This window comes from Lampris incognitus, chromosome 2, assembly GCF_029633865.1.
Source record: "Lampris incognitus isolate fLamInc1 chromosome 2, fLamInc1.hap2, whole genome shotgun sequence".
Lineage (NCBI taxonomy): Eukaryota > Metazoa > Chordata > Actinopteri > Lampriformes > Lampridae > Lampris > Lampris incognitus.
In genome coordinates this window covers 135,728,299-135,753,434 of record NC_079212.1, presented here as the reverse complement: position 1 = coordinate 135,753,434, position 25,136 = coordinate 135,728,299, and the positions used below count along the sequence as shown (strand labels likewise).

General features: G+C 43.2%; 1 protein-coding gene across 1 annotated transcript; it reads left to right on the top strand.

Moving 5' to 3' along the window:
• The first annotated feature begins 61 nt into the window (after positions 1 to 61).
• Positions 62 to 15,615, top strand: zbtb40 (zinc finger and BTB domain containing 40). The gene is made up of 12 exons (XM_056275139.1): positions 62 to 145; positions 644 to 796; positions 1,238 to 1,704; positions 1,982 to 2,208; positions 3,099 to 3,312; positions 3,522 to 3,929; positions 4,788 to 4,994; positions 5,155 to 5,319; positions 5,510 to 5,724; positions 13,618 to 13,777; positions 13,897 to 14,135; positions 14,688 to 15,615. The coding sequence occupies exons 2-12, from the start codon at positions 648 to 650 to the stop codon at positions 14,883 to 14,885; spliced, it is 2,649 nt and encodes an 882-aa protein (XP_056131114.1). The 5' UTR covers positions 62 to 145; positions 644 to 647; the 3' UTR covers positions 14,886 to 15,615.
• The last annotated feature ends 9,521 nt before the right edge of the window (positions 15,616 to 25,136 follow it).

Below are 25,136 nucleotides of genomic sequence, written 5' to 3'. Positions count from 1 at the left end.
TGCGCGGATTAATGCCGTAAACGCAATGCGTGACGTTGTTTGGTCGATGCAAGTCGCCATTTTCAAACACGGAAGCGTCATTGCGCACCGTAGAGTTGTTAATCGACGAAGTTTAAATAAAGAGCCGGATAGTTTGAATAACAAGGTAAAAAAAAATATGCGGAAATTGCATGTTGGACGACTAGTCTGTTTTGTACTTGGCGGTTTAACCGTTTCTTTTCCTTGGGATTGTTTCAGTCTGTTATGAACGTGTCCTACAGATTAGCTTGTTTAGCTAGCGATAAAGCTGGTTATCCTTTTGTACCGAAATGTGATTCACTGATGAACCGCGTTGTCTGACCCTCGTAAAGTTAGCATTGTTAAATACCTGACCCCCATGACAAGCAGACTTGTATTTCTCCGATCGACAAAGTTATAACCTCGTACAATTCTGTTCTGCCTCCTTCCCTCCACATCAAAACCCAATAAATGGTATCGCGTTTTAATGTTTAATGTTTCATATGCCTGAAAACTTGTGTCTCTCCTCCTTGTCTCGTTCACTCATACGCGAAAACTATCCCAAGACCATTAGGTAACCATCTCATTGTTGTCCAAAGGAGTTGAATCTGATTGTTGGGTTTTAAGTCCCTCTAGTCCTTTACAGTGGCATGGAGCTGCCCAACTACAGCAGGCAGCTAATGCAGCAGCTACAGGCCCTGAGGAAAGAGGCCCAGTTCTGTGACTGTACTATCCTACTGGGTGATACCCCCCACCACGCACATAAATTAGTCCTGGCTGCCTCCAGCATGCTGTTCAGGTATTCTTTCAACCCCTTTTATTTGTTTTTCTCTTCCAGTCTTTGTAGTGATTATCCTAAATAAGATTCCTAAGTGTTGGAACCTTGATTGCCTGGGCAATTCAGGATTTTCGGGTTATTTGAACCAGTGAACCGTTTATTTGCTTGATTTCAATGTGATACAACACGGGGCAAATTTAAAACCCATGTCCAGTGGATTTCTGTTGAATGACCTGTAATTGCATGTTTCAACTGAGGAGTTCAAGAGTCTAACATAGTCTATGTAAATATATTTATGTCTTTTTATTAATTGATGTGGTTAGGTTGTATTTGTGGCTGTGTACCAGACATGTCAGTTTATTCTGTAGCTGTAATTTGGAAACCTAATGAAATGAAATTTTCTCTTAATCTGCATCTCTCTCACTCGGTTTCTCTGTGTGCCTCTCTCCATCTCGCTTGCAGATCTCTCTTAGATGGCTCCGATAGTATTTCCATTGACACAGCAGTGGTCTCCTCCCAGGAGTTTGTCTGTCTGCTGGACATGATCTATACCGGCAAGTTGCCTCCCGGCAAGCACAACATCAGCCGCATCATTACTGCTGCAGACAGCCTGCAGATGTTTGATGTGGCAGTTGGGTGCAAGAACATCCTCTCCAGCCTTATGAACCAGCCGATGGCTACAGTCAAATCCAACCAAGCCAATGCAATCAAGCAGGAGAGTGTTGTGGCTAACTGGACAGCCTCTCCCAAGGAGTCGGCTACTGCCAGTTTGAAGATTGATCCCCAAAATAAAGTTGACAGAGAAGAGACCAGATCTGAGAGTGCAAGCAGGGATACAGAGTTCCCTGCTGAGCTGGAACAGGAATTGATGGGGAGGAGAGAGGAACCCAGCTGTAAAATAGCTCGTCTTGAAATCCAGGGATCCCAGGGTGAGCTTCTGTTGCTCTCTATTTTAAGGTCCTGTTTTGGTAACTGGTTCAAAGTAACCCAGTAACGAACCTTGTGTAACATTAAAAATGGAGGTGCAGAGAGCTTCACAACCAGTCAAACAATAACAAATAAAAACAGATTAGATATTTAAAAAACAAAACAACAATGAAAATCCAGTTTAGGGAATTAAACAAGGTACAGGCTAAATCGGTGAAGTGACATGCTACTCATATGCAGCTCCATGACATTTTCATCTTAATTTCGCTACATGCATAGAGAGTGAGGACCCCAAGCTCCAGTCCATAAGCCCTCGTGGAGGAGAGTCAGAAGCTGTGAGTCTAGTCGAGGAAAAGAATACTGTTGCAGCCACAAGGTCCGATCAGTCCACCAGTCCTCTCTTGGAAAATTCCTCTGAACTGATGGAGTGCTTGACAAAAGTCCCATCCATCCTTGAGGCGTTGCGCCATGCAGCAAATACCAACCTTGGGGAACACGAGAAAGATGTAAGCATTATGATTGTTTAATCACTTAACATCTTAACCATCCTTATATTCCAATGATAGCTTTTCTAATTCCCCCTCTCACACTATATGTCTAATGGTGGAAATGCAAACCGTTCACCCTCATAACATTTTGAGATCCTACAACATTAGTTTAAAATATATTTACTGAAATCTTTATCATTAAGAAGCTGAAGTTGAACAGTTTTATGTTAACAGTTTTGTTATAAGTATGGGATTTCCATAACAGTAAAAATATGACCCTATTGATAAATGGATTTTTTTCTATTTGAAACCTCAGAAACTGTAATTATAACTTCTAGCCACTGTACAATATATGCATCATATTATACATATTGTGTTGAAGTCATTTCATCTTAAGGCTCTTTTTGTTCCAGAACTAGAGAAGTATTACAGAGGGACAGTCATTAGTCCTTTCATTCTTTGTGTACTTCTCATTTTCCAATTCTAAATGACAGAGAAATTAGGCTCTGTGAGTCCATCCTAATCAGGCTAAACCACATATTCCAAAGGAATGTTGTACAGTGCTTTGAGTATCCAGTCTTGGCATAGGCATGTAGTCTATAATAGCATAATAAGGATGGTTATACTTATAGTTTCTAAAAATTGTAACTGGAGGTAAGCAGGTACCCACCAAGCAATTCTTATATTTTATATTTATATTCAGTCTTTTACTAGGATCAGTTAGCATCTCTACAAAATGGAGGCACAGAAAGAAGGCAACGTTATGATATTCCATTTTAAAGAGGCAAGCTAAGGTGGTGAATCCTTCAGTCATTTGCAGACAGAAGTAGCTCATAGATCAACTGGAAAGTTACTGAAATTAACTTGCATTTAATATGAGGCCTGCTGTAATGTTGCACCTGTGCTAGGTGGTACACGAGTGCTGTGAGGAGTCAGATCCAGGCTCAGCAATCAACAGACTTATGATCAGGCTGAAAGAGGGGGTTCTGAGTGAGAGGAGCCTCCAAACATTGCTTCGCACAGTTCACGAGAAATCTCCCTCCTTATACTCCCCGTCACTGCTGTTACTACTGGAGGTGGTGGAAAAAAGTAGACAGCAAGAGGCTCAATGGGAAATTGGTGGTACGTCCGACTTTCTTTTGAAGGCAGTTTATGTTGTACGTTCATGTGTCTGTGTACACGTACTATGTGTGTATCTGAAGTCATCCGATAATAAATCTGCACTCAAGTCTCTGCAATACTTTGCTGTGTTCACTTTAGTTTCTTTGTGTTGACCATCCAGCTGCTGATGATCAGATTCGTAATTAGAATTTCCTGTTTTCCCACACCAGGTAGCGACACATCAGAGCAGGGAAAGCAGCCTCAGAGTCCCAATATCGTAGATCATTGCACCAATGGAAAAGAAGAGCAGGAGGGAACAGATGAAAAAAACGAGGAAAAAAAGGTGGAAGGGGGAGAGAAATCTAGTGGCAAGGTGACAGAACCCCCTTCCTCCTCCCTCTTCTCCTACTCTTGTCGCTGGTGTAAAAAGGGCTTTGCCTACAAGTGCCGGATGCTGGCTCACACCAAGCGCTGTGCCATGTCCCAGGAGTTGAAACACAAATGCCCATTGTGCCCCAAGATGCTGTCCACCCCACGGGCCCTGCTGCGCCACCGCTCCGAGGCTCACCCAGATGTGGCACGCGTCAAAAAGAAGGTGGCCTGTGACCTGTGTGACCGCACCTTTGCCCACTCCTCAGGTTAGCAAGCAACACAAGCTGCACCATTGATTATTCTGTCCCTGTGCCAGGGCTGTACATGAGATCCACTTTTCATGGGCAGGACTTTGGGGATTGCAATGAACCAACATACATTTTTTTTAAATAATTAGCAAAAAAAAAAAAAAACCCAACCATTTGTTGTTGTTTTTTTTTTTTTCTAAGAGCACTTGTAAGACTGAGGCAGCATGTTGGTAGAATTTGACTGGTAAACTACCAACAAAGTTGGTAGAAAACTTATTTAATTTTGATTTTAATGATCTAAGTCAGGCTTACCAAACAAATATTTGAGTTACTGAATCCACTTGACACCTGCCTGTCAACCTTTTATATGATATTTTATGCCTGCTGTGTCTATTATTTTCCAAATGTTTGTGTCCCAGTGTTTGTTTTCAGTATTGACGAAGTCATGATTCATTCATCCTTAAATGGTTTAGGTGTTTTGTAGAGACTGTAGTTCCCTGACTGCCTCACTCAGCTATGATTCTGTTCCCAAAAGAGGGATGGATAACAGTTTAGACTGATAAACTTTGAACAATTGGACTCACTCCTTAGCTGCCATTAAGCAAGCATTTTAGATTGGTAATGCTGATCTTGGATCAGTTTGGGCTTTTGGAGACAGTCAAGGAGACGAGGCCACTGATCCAATATTCTGCACTGGGTCTTACAGTGTGGATTGTTACTGTGTGAGCACAATGCTAAACATGACTGGATGCTTGCATAAGGCGCTGACCATTAGGGACTTGGGCCAGCATCGAAGACCATGTTGTATTGACTTTTATTGAACTATATCTGAATTTCTCGTCTCCTCAAATCTTCTGCTATGTGGTAATGTTTCAGGTATGATTTACCACAAACGGACAGAGCACTTTGAAGAGAAGCCATTTGTGTGTGAGGAATGTGGTGCAAAGTTTGGGGCCAACTCATCTCTGAAGAATCACATGCGCTTGCACACAGGAGAGAAACCCTACCACTGTAAACACTGCGACATGACCTTCAGTGTGGCTGCAGCACTAGCCTACCACACAAAAACGAAACACTCTGAGGGTACCTACTCGCACACACATTAAAACAAGCCAGTGTATACACACTATTTACACCTGCAGTTTGCATGCATCTACTGTGGTCAGCTTTGTGTTGCTTATCTAAGAAAAAGTATTTGGCCCAGTTGTTTGTACACGTCTGTATGTCTTTGTGTGTTTCTTAGGTAAGATGTACGCTTGTCAGTATTGTGAGGCACTCTTTGCACAGTCAATTGAGCTGACACGCCATGTGCGCACACATACGGGGGACAGGCCTTATGTGTGTCGGGAATGTGGAAAGGGCTACAGTCAGGCCAGTGGGCTCACTGTCCACCTCCAAACCTTCCATAGTAAGAACATGAAAGATGGACTCATTTGTCTTACTGAACTTTTAAAAAATGGACACTATCTAATTGATTGATTGATATCTTCATCTCTCTATCCTAATTTCTTTTTTCATAAAACATGAACATTTTATTCACTAAGTCACAACCATTTCTGTAAAGTAATATTGAGTATTTGCTCCTGGTCCCTGTCAAGACATCTCCACGCACCATGACTGTCAGAAGTGCCGTTTGAGCTTCTCCTCACTGGAAGAGCACAGGCAGCACATTCAGGAGTGCCATCCCAAAGAATTCCACAAATGCCCCATTTGCCACAAGGTGTTCACCAGCGCGACCCTGCTGGAAAAACACAAGAGCAAGCACACAGGAAGCAAACCTTTCAGCTGTGATCTCTGTCAAAAGTCTTACCAGGTATAGATTTACAATTTCATTTACAATTTCATTTAGCAGACACTTTTGTCCAAAGCAACGTACATCTGAGAGCTGATAAAACACAAGCAAGGATCTAGGTAGGAGAGAACAACACAAGTAAGTGCCATGAAGCTAAGTTCAAGTCCAATAGGATGCAGGTACCAACAGGCAGTGCACAGAGGCAATGCATTGGGTACATAGAAGTAGTTTTTTAACCCCCTCAGTCCATCAAGTGAAGAGATGTTCACAAAAGAGCTGGGTTGTATAGATGAGGTTTAAGTTGATTGGTGGTGCTAGATTCTGAATTCTGTGCTCATCTAATGTTCCAGTATCACACTAGACAGATAGTTAACATGGTTGGTCCAATAAAATCTTAAGGCTTGAATAAGGCTTGAATAAGTTTAGGTTCTTTATTTATTTTTCCTTGTTTATCCAACTTTTTCATCGAATCCTTTATAAAACTGAAACAAAATATATAAACAAAATACCTATGATTACAATTAGTTGTACATGTGGTTGTTTGCTTCCACATTAAAGGTACACTATAGCTAAGTATACAGTGACAAAGATAAATCTATTCTCTAGGACATTTCTATAGCAACCACATTGTCAAATAAAACTGTAAAAACATTAAAACAATTAAATAAAGTATTTTCAGGTAGGCAATATCCATTCAATTTGAAGTGAACCTGAGCACATGACTAGCTAACCAGCTAGGATACTTCGCTAACTAAACAGTCTAGCATGACTATGCAAGATATTCGCTCTGCCAAACTAGTCAAATATTTGCAGAAACAAGTCAAAAAGGATACATTTGTCATCCAACTATTGTCAATAAACAAAAAATCAAGTTATGTAATGCTCACATGCATATATTCTCAAAACTTCACCAAGAGAAAATGCTGAACCGCACACTAGCTCCAGGTATGCAACAACTAAAATGGCAGCTGGTGTAACGGACTTAAATTAACAATGACCACTACAGGGCACTCAATGCCATGAAATTGTTCCTGGAGCTGGACAAATTATATGAATTACCAGCACACTCCCCGCCTGGTATAATTGTTATACCACTCCTATCAACATTATTCTAATGTAAGTCCATTTTTTTCAGGTTTCTTTAGGAAGAAGGACGAGTTCTGAAACTGGTCGTAAGTAGATCTAGGCAGTCCCTTGTTTCACCACTTTGACTTCTACCTTCCTAACCTTGTTGTCAGCACTGGGGATGGTCTTCACGATCAGCCCGGTGGGCCATTCATTTCGTTTGACTTGGCTTTCTTTTAGCAACACAAAATCTCCGACTTGGACATCGTGTCTCTCTTCAGTCCATTTTCTGTGAGGTTGGAGGGTGGCCAGGTATTCTTGCCTCCAGCGCTTCCAGGATGTGTCAGCAAGACACTGGACATGCTTCCACTGTTGCTTATAGAGGTCTGTTAGATTGAAATCCCCATGGATCGGATGTTGGGTCCATCTTTCTGGTCAGGAGCATTGCTGGCACGAGGATGGTTGGCAGCTCTGGATCAAACGACAGAGGAACCAGTGGTCTGGCATTCTTACTGCCATCACTTCTGCCATCAGCATGGGAAGGATTTCATGGGTGAGACGAGTAGGGCTCGCTTGCATCAGTATACCATCCCAAGATGCTTTGTGCAACCTCGATCAGCCTCTCCCAGCATCCACCCATAAGTGATGAATGGGGAGGGTTAAAGGTCCAGGAGCATCCTTCGTTTAAGAGGTAGTTTCTTATTTCAGAGTCATCTGACTGAATCTTTAGCTCCTTGAAAGCGCCAAGAAAATGTGTGCCCCAATCAGACCTGAGTTGTTTGAAGGGATCTCGGATGGCAAAAAAAGAAAAAAAAAAAAACTTCTCAGAGCATTAATAATGCTTGAGATAGACATGGACTCTATTACCTCTATGTGGACAGCTCTGGTTCCCAAGCAATCAGCACTTCCTTCTCTGGTGTGGTGTGTTGTTCCATGGCCCAAAGACATCTAAACCAACCCAAGGTGGTTCAGTGGCAAGTTGATCAGCTGGTAGGTCTGCCATTTTTTGCTCCTCTGTCTTTCCTCGCAGTTTATGACAGGATATGCATTTATGGATTACATTAGAGACCAGCCTTCTACCTCTAATAATCCATACTCCAGCAGAACACAGGGCTCCTTACATAAAATGGCGACCTTGGTGGACAACTTCTTTGTGATAATGACACGCCAGCAGAGTGTACATGTTATGTTTCTTAGGGAGGATGTAGGGATGTTTTTCATCATCTGAAAGATCAGCTGAAGATATGTGACCCCCCCCCCCAATCCTTAACAACACTTCCTGGCCAATGGTGGGGTTCAGCTTCCACAAGGGACTTTTCTTAGAGACATCTTGTCCCTTTTCTAGTCTGCTGATGTGCTCTTTGAAGAGCTGTCTCAGCACACATCTGATGAGCATGATTTTAGCTTGCGATTGCTCATCTTCAGCATACAGGTTTTGAGTTTTGGAGTAGGCCCTGGCAAGTTTAATGAGTCTTGTTATGCCTCGAATCATTAATTTCCAAGACGAAAAACGCTTAAAGCAACGTGAGCCGAGATGTTCTCCAAAAGCCTTGGTTGAGAAGGCAATAACTTGTGGCAGGATTTCTGAATCTGTCTCGGGCTCCACAAGCTCAAAGTTGCTTACTGTCTCAACTGCAGAATCTCTTGTTTCTGCTTGTTTGAGGAATACAGGACCATGGAACCAAGTCATTTGTTCCAAAAGACCTGCTGGAATAGGCCTAGTGGCATGGTCTGCTGGATGTGATCAGTTGTTACATGATACCACTGGCCAGGGTGTGTGGACTTTAGGATCCTGGTGACTCAGTTGGCTACATAGATATAAAACCGCCAGGAGGTGTTATGTATGTAACCCAGCACAATTTTGCTGTCTGTATAAAACTTCACAGCTTGGATGTCAAGGTCTAGCTCATGAGAAATCAGCTCTGCCATTTCAACAGCAGCGCACAATTCCAGCCTTGGAATGGTGTGTGCTGGTAGTGGTGCTAATTTGGCCTTTTCTGTCACAAATCCAAGGTGACATTGTCCTGCAGAATCCACAGCTCATAAGTAAGCCACTGCTACTATGGCCATGGTAGAAGCATCGGAGAAAACGCAGATTTCTCTCTGCTGTGTTGAGGATAAGGACACAGGGACATTGGGCCTTGGAATGCAAAGCTGCTCAAGATCCTTCAAAGACTCTCTCCAGGCTCTCCAGTATTGTTCCTTTTCAGGTAGAAGAGGATCCTCCCACTCACACTGCTCATAGATAAGTTCTCGCATTAAGGCCTTTCCCTGCATGGTAATGGGAGCCACAAACCCCAGAAGGTCGTAGAGACTTAACCGTCGATAGAATGCCTCTCTTCGTAAATGGTCTGTCTTCCCAGAACACCTTGAAGATGAAACTATCAGACTCCAGGTTCCCGCTCAATCCAGGACTCCTCTGGACAGGTAAGGGATCTGCTGCGAGATCTAAATCCCTGAGATCCTTTGTGAGGTCTTCTGGAGAAAATGATTCCATGACAGTGGGGCTGTTCGAAGCTATATGAAGATGTATGTTGGACTCGGCCAACATTTCTTTTGTTCTCTTCAGGAGATCAACTGCCTCTTTTTTTGTGGGAAGTGAGGTCAAACCGTCATCAACGTAGAAGTTTCTGATGATGAACTGCTTTCCATCTGTGCCATGTTCTTTTTCCCCAGCCTGGGCTGCCCTTCTCAGCCCATATATTGCTATGGCTGGTGAGGGGCTGTTTCCGAATACATGGATGTTCATTCTGTATTCAGCCATGTCTTTTCGAAGATCATTATCCTGATACCAAAGGAACCCCTGGTAATCTCGATGATCTTCCCGAATGATGGAGTAAAACATCTGCTGTATATCAGCAGTTATGGCTATGGGTTCTTTGCAGAAGTGCATGAGCACTCTCAACAGTGTGTTGTAAAGGTCAGGCCCACTTAGTAGGACATCATTCAAGGAGACACCTCATGCCTTGCACTTGAGTCAAACATTGACCCTGTTTTGTCCTGGTTTTTGTGGATGGTACAACCCAAATATTAGTAAGTGCCAACATTCCTCTTCACTCTGCAAAGAAGGTGGTGCTGGTTCTGCATGCTGACTTTCAAATATCTTCTGCATAAAACTGATGAAGTGCTCCTTCATTTTTGTCTTTTTGTCCAGTGGGTGCCTGAGATTATGGAGCCGTTTGAGAGCTTGCTCTCGGTTGTTTGGAAGTCGACGGCGTGGCGCCTGAAAAGGTAAGGGGGCAATCCAGTTGTTTGAGCTATCCCTGAAAACCTCTCCATCTATGATGTCAAGAAAAGCCTTATGTTCAACAGAGAGTGCAGGGCGATCATCATCTTTTGTCCTGTTGAAAACTGTGGCGCTGAGACCGTCCATAGTCTCTTCTTGGTCTAGGCTATCATTATAGTGCTGGTGAAAATGGCTTGACTGATGTGTAGAGCCAGACAAGGTCTCCTTGATGTGGATGCTATTTGAGCAAGGATTGGGGAACGATGACCTTCCATTAAGCAGCAAGTTTGTCTTATAGACTGTCATGCTGGCAGGCTTGTGGGCCCATCCCAGACACACATCTCCTATCATAACCCACCCCAGATCAAGACGTTGTGTGTACGGAGTATCATGTCGTCTGTTATGCTGTTTCTTCACTTTATGAAATCTCAAAATATCTCTCCCCAAGAGCAGGAGGATCTGTGCCTTGGGATCAAGTGGTGGAATTTTGTCAGCCACAGGTTTCAGGTGGTAATGATGTCGTGCCACATCTGGAGAAGGAATTTCCGACCTATCTTCAGGAATTAGGTCACACTCCAGCAGGGTGGGAAGAGGTACCTTGGTGCACCCATCGAGAAATTCAACCATGTAGTTGTGTGCCCTTCTCCCTGAGGTTTCCATCACACCTGAGCACGTCTTTTGAGTATAGGTCACAGAGCTTCCTCTTATGCCGAAAAGATCAAAGAAGTCAGATCGTGCTAAAGACCGATTGCTTTGGTCATCCATGACCACGTTTGTTCTGCCAGATACACTTTAGCAAGACATATATTTGAACGAGCCCTCGGACTGCTTGTTCCTCCACAGATCTCCATACACTTTGATGTCACTGCAGTAGATGCGTCTGTCTCTTGCTCCCCACCATTGCAGAGGTCTCAATTTTTACAGGAGCAGAGCCATGGTGTAGAGCAGATATGTGCCTGTCACTGTCACACTCCACACACTTTGCCGTCACTTGACAGTCCTTCACCATGTGCTTAATCGAAGCACAACATTTGAAGCAGTAGTTCTTCTCCTTGAGGTAATCTACACTCACCGGCCACTTTATTAGGCACACCTGTCCAACTGCTCATTAACGCAAATATCTAATCAGCCAATCACATGGCAGCAACTCAATGCATTCAGGCATGTAGACATGGTCGAGACGATCTGCTGCAGTTCAAACCGAGCATCAGAATGGGGAAGAAAGGTGATTTAAGTGACTTTGAACGTGGTGTGGTTGTTGGTGCCAGACGGGCTGGTCTGAGTATTTCAGAAACTGCTGATCTGCTGGGATTTTCACGCACAACCATCTCTAGGGTTTACAGAGAATGGTCGAAAAAGAGAAAATATCCAGTGAGCAGCAGTTCTGTGGGCGAAAATGCCTTGTTGATGCCAGAGGTCAGAGGAGAATGGCCAGACTGGTTCGAGCTGATAGAAAGGCAACAGTAACTCAAATAACCACTCATTACAACCGAGGTATGCAGAAGAGCATCTCTGAACACATAACACGTCGAACCTTGAGGCAGATGGGCTACAGCAGCAGAAGACCACACCGGGTGCCACTCCTGTCAGCTAAGAACAGGAAACTGAGGCTACAATTCGCACAGGCTCACCAAAATTGGACAATAGAAGATTGGAAAAACATTGCCTGGTCTGATGAGTCTCGATTTCTGCTGTGACATTCGGATGGTAGGGTCAGAATTTGGCGTCAACAGCATGAAAGCATTGATCCATCCTGCCTTGTATCAACGGTTCAGGCTGGTGGTGGTGGTGTAATGGTGTGAGGGATATTTTCTTGGCACACTTTGGGCCCCTTAGTACCAATTGAGCATCGTGTCAACGCCACAGCCTACCTGAGTATTGTTGCTGACCATGTCCATCCCTTTATGACCACAGTGTTCCCATCTTCTGATGGCTACTTCCAGCAGGATAACGCGCCATGTCATAAAGCTCGAATCATCTCAGACTGGTTTCTTGAACATGACAATGAGTTCACTGTACTCAAATGGCCTCCACAGTCACCAGATCTCAATCCAATAGAGCACCTTTGGGATGTGGTGGACCGGGAGATTCGCATCATGGATGTGCAGCCGACAAATCTGCAGCAACTGCGTGATGCTATCATGTCAATATGGACCAAACTCTCTGAGGAATGTTTCCAGTACCTTGTTGAATCTATGCCACGAAGGATTAAGGCAGTTCTGAAGGCAAAAGGGGGTCCAACCCGGTACTAGCAAGGTGTACCTAATAAAGTGGCCAGTGAGTGTATATGTTCATCATTGGTTTCATCAAGTGCAAGAGAGAAAAAAACAAAATTTTTGGATTTCTCTTGCAACTGATTGTGCATGTTGGCTCCCATCTCTTCAATTCTCCATGTAATTGTACTTGCCAAAAAACTCATACAACACAGGGCATCTTTTTATCGGGACACACCTCCTCTGTGATTGCAATTAAATACTGTTCAACAAACTCATCTTCAGCGAAGGCCTTTCCATTCTTAGCTATCAGTCTCGCCACACTAAAGCTAGCCCGTAGATATGACTGGTCCTGCTGAGCTTGCCTTAAAAATGTATTCTGTTGTGTAGCTAGCACACCCCTTAGTTTTCTTATCTTGTCAGTCCGCACTTGTCCTTGCAGATTACCGTAATTTTCTATGTGTTTTGTTTCAAAATGTCTGCGCAAATTGTTATATTGAAAACCCTAGTTAATGGTCAGCAATTTGCATATGAAACTGATTGTTGTTTTCAATCGTTATGTCACTGTATTGCAGTGTTTCTCAACCCAGTCCTCAAGGAACCCCTATCCTGCAGATTTTCATTGTAACCCTGCATAGGTAGCCCTGCTTGTACTTACTCGACCAATCATCTCGCAGCACTTAATTATGCAAGGTGTGCAACATCTGACAAAATTCATTGCTGATTGGTTGAATAACTACAAACAGGTACCTATTCAGGGTTGCAAAGAAAATATGCAGGATAGGGGTTCCTTGAGGACTGGGTTGAGAAACACTGCTGTATTGTTTATAAAGGTAGGGATATCTGCAGTCAGTTGAGACTGAAGAGGTCACTTTTTTTTCTCCCAATTTAGTGGCCAATCGATCCCTATTTTAGTTCAAACACCCACCCTCGTACTACATGCATTCGCCAACTGCATCTCTCCGGCCGGCAATCTCGAAGGAGATGCCTCGCCACTTGCGTGACAAGGCAAATCCAGGCTGAACCACTGCTTTTTCCGACACACCCAGAGACGCATTCATGTGACGAACCCAAGCCGACTCCGCCCCCCTCCCGAAGACAGCGTTGCCAATTATTGCTGCTTCATCGAGTCCAGCCATAGTCAGATCTGACCCCTTGAAGAGGTCACTTAGATGAGTAATGAAACGTTTCTCTCAATAAACGTTGTGTCCAGATGAACTGATTCACCTTTCTGTGCTTTAAAGATGTTACAAACACAATAAGAATTTAGCCACACAGTCCTACCATTTGGTTTGTGTTTAACGAGGATTTTGGAGGGTAGGTTTGTAACTGTAGTCATGGTAGACATTTTTCCACATACAGAGTACACACTAGTTTAAATTATAAATTTCTTTTTGTCTCTGTCCACAGCAATTGTCAGGCCTATGGTACCACAATCGGACCAACCACCCTGAAATATTTGCCAGTCAAACCAACAGGCAGCTCAAGACTCTGGTCCAGTGTGACGTTTGCTTCAAGTTCTTCCCTAGTACCACCAGCCTGGGAAAACACCAGGAGACTGAGCACCCAGGTGAGGATGTCCCCGCCTGGATCTCAAATGTTTTAGTAAAGGCCAAGATTGCAAGGCTGACTAGCTTGACTGCCTTTCATGTAATTCAACAGATGGCATATCTCCCCCTCCCCCTCCAGATTCAGTGGTGTCAGTAGTGCACTGTCAATATTGCGCTGCTTCATTTCCCAGTAAGGAGGAGATGCAAGACCACATCAGCAGTCAGCATTTTAGCAAAGAGGGTTCAGCCTTTGGCTGCACCATCTGCCCCTTGGTCTGTCCTTCCCAGCTGCAGCTCCAAGAGCACTTCCTGTCATGTCATATGGATGTGGCAAAGGAACCCGGGGGAACTGAGGAGCAAGCATCTACGTCCCACACAGTGAGTTCTTAAGAGTGAAGAGAATTAATGGTTCACACAATTCAGTGCAGTTAAAATTAGCATCTGGTAGTATAGAATGACTTTGATCATCCCTGAATAATCTTTATTGCTGTTCCATCCTTATACACCTCATAAAGGAATTCCTTGTAAGCATTTTGGGTTAATGTGTTGTCATTTTGCCTGCTTGAATATTTGGTGCTGAGAACAGTAGTAGTCATAATACTCAGCAATTATGGCCTTGATGATATTTTTGACGTTACAATTACATAAAGTGAAAACTATCTTCAAATCCAGTCAAGTAAAGAGCTGGAAAAAGTGCTGAATTTTACATTGAAATTGATTATGAATCCTACCCGTTTGTCACACACCCCTTGCAATAAAACACCAGTATACCCACAGGTATTGACAGTACTAAAGAAGACCCCTTTCAAAAAAAAAAAAAAATCTCAATTGCATTCAAATAATTTCAGATGGACCCACACACACACACAAGAGAATAGACGTTGATAATTATGCTTGACTGACATGCTATTCTTTGTTTTGTCTAAGCAGGTCATCCCAGCAGAGAAGACTGGAGACAAGGTGGAAACTGTCATTTCTGTGGCCCATTCGCAGCTTGGCAGCTCCCAGCAGGTGTTTGTAGCACTGGGAGATGGCGAGGAATGGGACTCATCCTCAGGGGTGGTAGCAGTTAATGTGGATGACCTACTGAGTGGGACAGTCACCATCATCCGTGGGGACAAACCATAAATTCCCAGCTTTGAACCCTCAACTCTGATACCTGCAAGTCTCCCTAGGACACATGCAAATCACACCATTTTTTTTAATGGTGAAACATATAGGTTTTTCAATTGATGAGGATTGGACATGCTAAAACCATCACATTTTAGAAGCACTTCTCTGAATTAGAAGTGTGATAAATTGCATGAGGAAAGGATACTTATGATCAGATGATAATCATAATTAGGCAGAATTTAAAGACATTAACAGGGAAATATAATACTATTAATAAAATATAACTAAATATAGAGGCAAATGTGACACGAGCCAAATGCACCAGCATTTAATACTTATTTTGATTCTACAAAAACTCAGAATTTTCTTGAATTATTCTGTCACACTAAATAACGATGCTTCCATTCTGACTTACTCTAAAGTACATATGACTCTTTTGTCTCTTAACTGCTCAAGGGCAAAGGATGTACTATAGGGGATGGTGTTAGGGACCGGGCTGGTAGGCAAGAGGAATCGCAGGTGGTTTTTATTTACCCCAAAACAATAGCCCACCGATAACAAAAAGCTCTCAGCCCATAAAAGAGGTCAAACCAAACAGAATTTAACTCATATTATACCAAATTAGGAAACTGAACATACCAAACTGACCACAATGGGGAACATATATACTGGCTGGTCAGACCATTTTCAATCAATCAATCAAGTTGCATTTTATATAACGCTTTTGAAATAAAAGGGGTAACACACAAACACTACCAACTAGTCAAGTCAATTTTATTTGTATAGCCCAATATAACAAATTTGCCTCAATGGGCTTTACAGCAACACAACATCCTGTCCTTAGACCCTCGCATCGGATAAGAGACAACTCCTTAAAAAGAAAAACCTTTAACGGTGAAAAAAATAGGAAGAAACCTCGGAGTGCAACAGAGGAAGGATCTCTCTCCCAAGACAGACAACTTTTCAATGGATGTTGTTTACACAATACAACATTGAAAGAGGATAACAGAAATATAGTGGAATTATAAAATGTATCAAGAATATGATGAGCAGGATGCCAAGCAGTGTCCAGATGCCACCAGGACCCAAGCCACGTGACCAGCATCACCATGTAAAAAGAAAAAAAAAGTCTCACAATCGTGAGAGAAGGATCAAAAAAATTACATGGATTTATACGATATAAAAAAATAAAATGTAATGAGGGGGATGCCAAGCAGCATCCAGGTGGCGACCACCGTCACCATGGAAACCTGGGAGGAGGACCGGACCGACTGCATGTGTACCCACGGGAGACTCGCATGACACCATTCACACAGAAAAAGAGAAGACCACTCAGAGAGAGAGAAAAGATGTGAGAGAAGAGAACGGTCAATCTATACACTATAATATAATCGGCAGAACAGTGCTTGGTAAATTCATTGAGATAGAACCCGACCCACCATGCAATACAGGTTGTGACGCACTCAACTTAAAGGCAACTAATTGTAGGCTAAGGCAAAAAGATGAGTTTTAAGTTTGGATTTAAAGGACTCAACCAGCTCTGATGGCAGCAGGCAGGTTATTCCACAAGAACGGGGCTGATAGGAAAAGCCCCTGCCACCAGCTGACTTCTTCTTAACTTTGGGTACACACAGGAGCCCTGTATTTTGAGAGTGAAGAGCTTGAGATGGGAGTGTACAGTTTAAGGAAATCAGACAGGTAAGATGGGGCAAGCCTATTTAGGATTTTATAAGTAAGCAGAAGAAGCACCTTGAATTCTGATTTAACATGGATAGGAAGCCAATGAAGGGAGGCAAGAATTGGTGTAATATGGTCAAATTTCCTAGAATTAGTTAGGATTCTAGCTGCAGCATTCCGAACCATCTCAAGACTTTTCGTACTAGAACGTGGCAGACCTGAAAACAGAACATTACAGTAATCAAGTCTGGATGAAACAAATGCATCTATTAGATTCATGGACAGAAAAGACAGAATTTTAGCTGTTACGTAAGTGAAAACGGCAGCTTTGGTGAGTTCTTTAATGTGCTTAATCAAAGGAAAGGCTGGGTCAAATGTAACACAAATAGTTTTGGCTGCCACACTTTGTGAAATCAGTTGCCAATTGTTATCATTACTTGATCAAATTGGCGTCTGTCTAACAGGACCAATGACCAGCATCTCGGTTTTATCCGAATTTAAAAGCAGAGCGTTTAGTGACATTCACTTTTTCACAGCAGGCCTCTAAATTTGTCATTTGAGTGTTACCATCAGCCCTTACAGGCACATACAGCTGAGTATCATCAGCATAGCAATAGAAATTTATTCCATAACTGTGTGTAATGTGGCCAAGAGGTTAAATATAAGAGAAAAGTAGAGGGCCAAGAACCGAGCCCCGAGGTACACCACATTTAACGTTGATGAATTTTGATGTAATATTACTATAGCAGACACTGTTCTTCCAGATAAGTAGGACTTAAGCGAAGAGAGAGCTAAGCCAGAGACACCAAAATTACAATTTAATCTAATATTATACAGTGATCAGTGGTGTCAAAGGCTGCACTGAGGTCCAGTAGTAGAAGCATAAAATTGGAATCAGACTCCATTAGCTAGTAAAAGATTGTTCACCACTCTGGTCAGAGCAGTTTCAGTGGAGTGACAGGCCCTGAAAGCTGATTGAAAAGGTTCATATAGATAGTTTATAGGGATCGAAAGTTGTTGCTACACAACTTTCTCTTGTACTTTAGAAAAGAATGGAAGATTAGAGGCTGGTCAAAAATTATTACAAGACCCTGGATCAAGGTGCAGTTTTTTAAGTAGAGGTTTAACCACAGCTGTCTTAAAACTGCTGGGAACAATGCCAGTAGTAAGTGATAAATTAACAATGTCTAGCATTGTAGGCCCCAGAAAAGGCCAAAGGTCTTTAAAAAGTTTAGCTGGTAAGGGGTAAAGTAGGCAAGTAGTTGGTTTAGAATTTGACGAGCTTAGTCAAATTATCAAGAGAGATAGTGTCAAAAGCTGTAATAGGCTGTCAGTGACTAGTATATATATGAATTTGGTAAGACAGGATCTGCAGGCGTAGCTGGAGTTGAACTAGTTTTGTTTATGATCTCATCAACCTTATTGCAGAAAAAGTCTAGAAACTCATGGGCCATGAATCATGAACAGCTAATAGACAGCTGATTTTCAGTAAGTTTAGATACAGTGTCAGAAAAATCTAGTGTTATGTTTATTCATACTGATTGAGAGATATGTTGCTTTTGCAGCAGATAGAGCACGCTTGTATTTCAATAAATACTCATGCCATGATAGGTAAAAAACTTCCAATTTTGATTTTCACCATTTACATTCCAGTCTCCTGCAAGCCTGCTTAAAAGCACGAGTCTCATCATTAAACCAGGGTGTTGGCCTCTTTAGATGCCCAACTCTGGTCGTGAGAGGTGCAACTGAATCGAGGAGACCAGAGAGGGTCACATTTAAGTCACTAGTGAAATTTTCAAGAGTCAGTCACTACAGTGAAAGTAGCCAAGACTTAAGGCAGCTACAGTGGAGGGACCAATGTGGCAAGTGGCAATTACATCTGTGCCGACATTAACTGGACAGGCCAATAATGCTTCAAATTTGATGAGAAAGTGATCTGACACAGCAGATGGATGTGGTTGGCAAGACATTCAGATCAGAAACAGCTAAAACCAAATCAAGGGTGTTACTACTGCAATGAGTCGACTGTTGAACCCAAAAGTATCAACTAGTGCCAGAAAGGCTTTAGAGGATCAGGAGCCTTATTCAGATGAATATTGCAATCACCAAAAATAAGAATCTCATCAGAATGAGTAACAAGGCCTTAGACAAATTCTCCAAATTCCTCAAGAAATACTAACAGCCAGGAAGCCGCTAAGAGTATCACAATTTGGACTGAGCCGAGTCTATTCATGGCTGAGAGAGATGGACCAAGAACAAGAGCTTCAAAAGACTGGAATTTAGATTCAAGTCTAGAAGTCAGATTGAAAATAGCGATTTATATACAGTGCATCTGGAAAGTATTCACACCCCTTCACTTTCCCCACATTTTGTTATGTTACAGCCTTATCCCAAAATGGATTAAATTCCTTTTTTTTCTCATCAATCTACACACAATACCCCATAATGACAAAGTGAAAAAGGTTTTGTAGAAATTTTTGCAAATTTATTAAAAATAAAAAACTGAAATATTGCATGTACATAAGTATTCACACCCTTTGCTATGACACTCAAAATTGAGCTCAGGTTCATCCTGTTTCCACTGATCATCCTTGAGATGTTTCTACATCTTGATTGGAGTCCACCTCTAGTAAATTCAATTGATTGGACATGATTTGGAAAGGCACACACCTGTCTATATAAGGTCCCACTGTTGACAGTGCATGTCAGAGCAGAAACCAAGCCATGAAGTCAAAGGAATTGTCTGTGGACCTCCGAGACAGGATTGTATCGAGGCACAGATCTGGGGAAGGGTACAAAAAAAATTCTACAGCTTTGAAGGTCCCGAAGAGCACAGTGGTCTCCATCATTTGTAAATGGAGGAAGTTTGGATCCACCAGGACTCTTCCTAGAGCTGGCCGCCCAGCCAAACTGAGCAATCGGGGGAGAAGGGCCTTGGTCAGGGAGGTGACCAAGAACCCGATGGTCACTCTGACAGAGCTCCAGCGTTCCTCTGTGGAGATGGGAGAACCTTCCAGAAGGACAACCATCTCTGCAACACTCCACCAATCAGGCCTTTATGGTAGAGTGGCCAGACGGAAGCCTTTGCTCAGTAAAAGGCACATGACAGCCCGCTTGGAGTTTGCCAGAAAGCACCTAAAGGACTCTCAGACCATGAGAAACAAGATTGATTCTCTGGTCTGATGAAACCAAGATTGAACTCTTTGGCCTGAATGCCAAACATCACATCTGGAAGAAACCAGGCACCTCTCCTCATCTTGCTAATACCATCCCTACAGTGAAGCATGGTGGTGGCAGCATCATGCTGTGGGGATGTTCTTCAGTGGCAGGAACTGGGAGACTAGTCAGGATCGAGGGAAAGATGAATGGAGCAAAGTACAGAGAGATCCTTGATGAAAACCTGCTCCAGAGCGCTCAGGACCTCAGACTGGGGCGAAGGTTTACCGTTAAACACGACAATGACCCTAAGCACACAGCTAAGACAACGAAGGAATGGCTTCGGGACAAGTCTGTGAATTTCCTTGAGTGGCCCAGCCAGAGCCCAGACTTGAACCCCATTGAACATCTCTGGAAAGACCTGAAAATAGCTGTGCAGCGACGCTCCCCATCTAACCTTACAGAGCTCGAGAGGATCTGCAGCGAAGAATGGGAGAAATACCCAAAATATAGGTGTGCCAAGCTTGTAGCTTCATACCCAAGAAGACTTGAAGCTGTAATCGCTGCCAAGGGTGCCTCAACCAAGTACTGAGTAAAGGGTGTGAATACTTATGTACATGCAATATTTCAGTTTTTCATTTTTAATAAATTTGCAAAAATTTCTACAAAACCTTTTTCACTTCGTCATTATGGGGTATTGTATGTAGATTGATGAGAAAAAAAAAGAATTTAATCCGTTTTGGAATAAGGCTGTAACATAACAAAATGTGGGGAAAGTGAAGGGGTGGGAATACTTTCCGGATGCACTGTATTAAAGCAACACTCCCACCTTGTTTATTTGCCTGAGCTACATGGGCATAAGTATAGTCGGGTGGGGAAGCTTCATTTAAGGGAAAGAAAACATTTGGTTTCAGCCATGTTCCACATAACCCAGTCCTATCGAAACTATGTTCAACAATCAGATCATTTATTAGTAAGGCTTTGGTAGACAATGATCTGATATTTATTAGACCAATTTTAAGCATCTTGTGCAAGTGATCAGTAGTAGGCAGAACTTTGGAGCTACCAATAGGTGAAATATTAATTGGAATTAGACACCTTGTTGACAATTTTGACGACCAACACTTTGGATGATATGTGGTCACATTTTTGATAACATTAGATGTTTGGTTCTGTAGATTATTAGGTACTTCGTTGCACATTTCACCACCACCAGTGGTAGGAATAATTAGATTATTGTGATTCACACATTTAGGAGAGGAGAGCAATAATGCAGGGTAGGGAGACGGTCTCAATGTTATCGACCAAACTGTCAGTCTGATAATCTACACTGAAATTCCCTGACTAATCCTATTAAACTACTCGACTCCACATCCGCACTATATTTATACCTAGCAGGCTCTCAAATCACCTGCAACCTGCTGAATAAGTCTCTAGTGTCAAACTAAACGTAATCAGCTACCTATATTGCTAGACAGAAGAGCGGCGCCGTCACCAGTAAGGTAAATGCCATCCGCTTTCAGCAGGTAAGGGCGGCCCCAGAAAGAGGGCCAGTTATCAACAAAGCCGAATCCCTGCTCATTACAGTAACAAACCAGCCAGCGGTTCATTGAGGTGAGCCTACTGTACACATCATCATTACCCCTCACAGGTAAGGGGCCAGATACAAGTAATTGATGCCAACACATCTTACTGACAAACTCAAGCATTCTGACTTGGCTGGCTTTTGTGATCTCTGATTGCTTCATCCTAGCATTATTGGTGCCGACATGAATAACAATGTTGCTGAAAAGTAGTGGTGCTATGTGCCTGGGTTCCCTGACTCTCCTTCTGTGATGCCAGCACCCTAAGATTACCCTGTGTCAGAGACTCTGTCCCTGGGTACAGTGAACCAAGGCTGGCAAAGCTAATCTAACATTGCTGGTAATGGAGTCTCCTATCACTAGCGTGCGTTACTTTACTCTGTCGACAGGAGTGAGAGAAGCACGCTGGCCGTAGGGCTACCAACAGGGCTGGTGAATGGCGAAAACCAGTTTGCAGTCTGGAGAGGTAACTGCAGACCAGCCCACACGACTGGTGGTTTGCTCTTGCGAGCCTTCCCATGCCGGTGAACAGAGAAACTCCGTCGCATTTACCGACAAGGCTGAGCTAGCGCTAACAATAGCGGGCAGGTCTGCAATCAGGCCTGGGGCTAAGGCTATCTGGAGTGCCCGTCACATCTAACGTAATCCTAGCCGAAAGCAGCTGCTCTAACTCACGGACACAGCTTTCTAATAGAGACAACCTATCTATAACTACGGAGCAGTCACCACAAACCATCGTTTTAACGAGGCTGCTTTGCGAATGTAATAGAGCAAACTGCTAAGCTAGGCTAAGCTCAAAGCCTATAACAAACTAGGAACGAGAAGCTGCATACTAAACACAAGAATCGTATGAGAACGAAAACTAGAGAATCTAGCGATAAGTGAACTAAGCACAGCAAATAGCTAAATCAGAACAAAAGGAAGACGTTAGGGCAGAATATAGAGACGAGATAGTAAGAAAGAAAAAAAGATCGATCTCACGAAGCCGCCTCTCACGAAGACGGAAGTTTGAAACAGTTGGCAGTGACGTCCACGGACCAATACCAAAGGAGGACTAAACTACAAATAACAAAAAAAAACAGGACAATTCTTCAAAAAGTTAACCCATTTAAATAGTAACCAATGCAAAAGAACTGTAAACTACTAATAAGACACGTTAGTCCCTAGCTAAGCCGAGCGGTTAGTGATGTCGCCTTGTGGTGCAGTACACCCCGTATCAAATCCCGCACCGGGCAAGAAAATGACCGGTTACATTGGTGGCAGCGGTGGGATCCGAAAGTGTGCGGATCCTCAGAAGTCTCTTCGGAGCGCGGGAATAACAAAGCGTGAGGGCACGCTTCCGGGGAGGGAGACGACTGTAAACTACTAATAAAACACGTTAGCCCATAACTAACGGGTCTGACCCTTTAGCCGAGCGGTTAGTGACGTCGCCTTGTGGTGCAGTGCACCCCGTATCGAATCCCGCACCGGGCAAGACAATAACCGGTTACAGATCCAAAACTGAAATATTTTAAAGAAACAAACAAAAACAAAAAAATCTAATTTGAGAATAACACCCCCCCCCACCACCTATGACATGGCGGGTAGTTGGTAGAGCCCAACTGGCCACCCTGTATTTAAGAGAGCGCATCGTTTGCTCAGAACTGGCAAGATACCCTCCAGCAGCGGTACCCCCAGCACTGGTAGCTCAAGAATCGAATTACAACAGAAAACTAAAGACAAACTAGAATGTTGACCGTACAAAAATGTGTGCACTACGAAGTAGAACCAATGTATGTACTGTCAAAACTGCTAAGTACAATGTATGAAAGAAAACCTGTGTGTCATGTAATTTATTTGTGATATGAAATGTGATGTGCAGAAAATAAACTAAATTTGGACAAAAAGAACTACAAATGTGTGGCTGCGAGTGCGGCGACCACAGATGGACACAATATTTATCAGAACACATAAGGAGGCACTCATTCCTCCTATTTCAAAAATTTGATAATTCACCTGACAACGAATATTTTGCTTCCTGAACACTTTTGTGTGTAATTTTGTGTATTTTGAGACGATGATCACTGTTGTGTGTGTGTCTGACATTCTTGTGTAAGAAGTCGGGTTGTTGTGAAGCGTCTAGTGTGTTGGTGTAGAGTTCTGTGCCTGTCACGTGTCACTCTCAACCTTCACCGCTGGCTAGCAGAAATGCCAACAGGAGAGCCAAGCACGTAAGTCTCTCCCTGCCAGTACATAGCCTCTCCAACAGCAAGCCCTATGTAGTGCCTCCTCGTGGCGACACGGTAACTGGGTACACCTTGGACCCTGGCTGAACTACAAGGGACTCAGAGGAGGTCTGGCCCCTGGACGTGCGGTACGCAGGCCCACCGGTGTGTGGATATTTCCTGATGCCCACGAACCAGCCCCCAGCTATGGGTTAAATAGTGCCACTGCCTAGTGGATACCTCGGGGGAGGAATAGTCTACGGGAGTAAACCCCTACAGAAAATCTACATCTACAGTGCTGTTGTTTTTTCTTTTTCTTACCCCTTTGTATGTGTTTAAGTCGGAGAGTACTGCTGGCGTCCTGTGTGGCTGCCGCTTCTCCCTCTCGTAGCCCCCCGCGTCCCATCCATCCCTGTATGTTTGTGCTGTGTTTATCTGTTGTCTTGTTTCGCCCCGTTTATTGTAAAGGGACTTTGAGTGATAGAAAAGCGCTATAAGATCATTAATTAATTATTATTATTACCATTATGTATTGAGGTTAATGTTATGTTGTGTAGATGGCGACCACTAGGTGGCGCCCAGCAATTGATTGACTGGCTGTACCATGTTGAGTTCCTTAGTAAAGAAAGGTGTTGAATGAACAAGCCACGTGTGTCTGTGTGAAATTGTTTGCACATAGACATTTAGTGGGCAACAATATAAACTGGCGACGAGGTGTGAAGTCCTGAAACTTTTCTTCTTCAACTGTACGTGAATTGCCTGGGTTGGTTAAGTTTGGACGAAAAAGAACTACCACGCTGCGAGGAAGCTAGCTAGTGTGTTAGCTGTGTTAGCAGTGAGTAATGAGCCGCTCTTCCGACGACGACTCTAGAGTGCAAGTCACTGAAGACAGACGCATCATGGCTGGAATAATCGGACATATTGATCCCTTTGATGAATCCGGTGAGCAATGGGCAACGTATATTGAATGTTTTGCACATTATATCCGGGCTAATGAGATCAGGGATGCCAAGAAAGTACCAGTGTTCTTTAGTATGATGGGACCAAAAACATATGGATTACTGCACTGTGTGCTCGACCCTGCAAAACCTGAGGATATGGACTATCAACGTATTGTGGATGTTCCGTTTCCACAAACGGAATCAGGAGGAAGGAGAGTCAGTAGCGCAATAGTATGTCGCCGTACTGAAAAGACTGAGCATTGTGAGTTCGGTGTGCATTTGGAGGACGCACTACGGGACAGATTCGTTTGTGGACTAAAACGTGAAGCTGTTCAAAAGCGCCTCTTGACAGAGGAAGATCTCACCTTTCAGAAATCGGTCAACTACGCAGACAGTGGCGCGCGACGCGCAGCAGCTAAGCAGCTCGCTCAACGTGAACACGGTCTTCTCCCAGAAATCTAGCTACAAGTGCCACCGGTGTGGGAAAACATCACATTACAGTCATTTAGCCGACGCTTTTATCCAAAGCGACTTACAAGACGTGCATTTAACGTAAGAAATCTGGAGAACTACTAGTCATCAGAGGTCATAAGTGCATCTAAACAAGCATCTAAGAGCAAAACCAGTGCTAAAGTAAAAGTGCAAGAAAGAGTTTCTTTTTTTTAATGAGTGAATACAGTAAGTGCTAAGAACAAGTAACAGGGT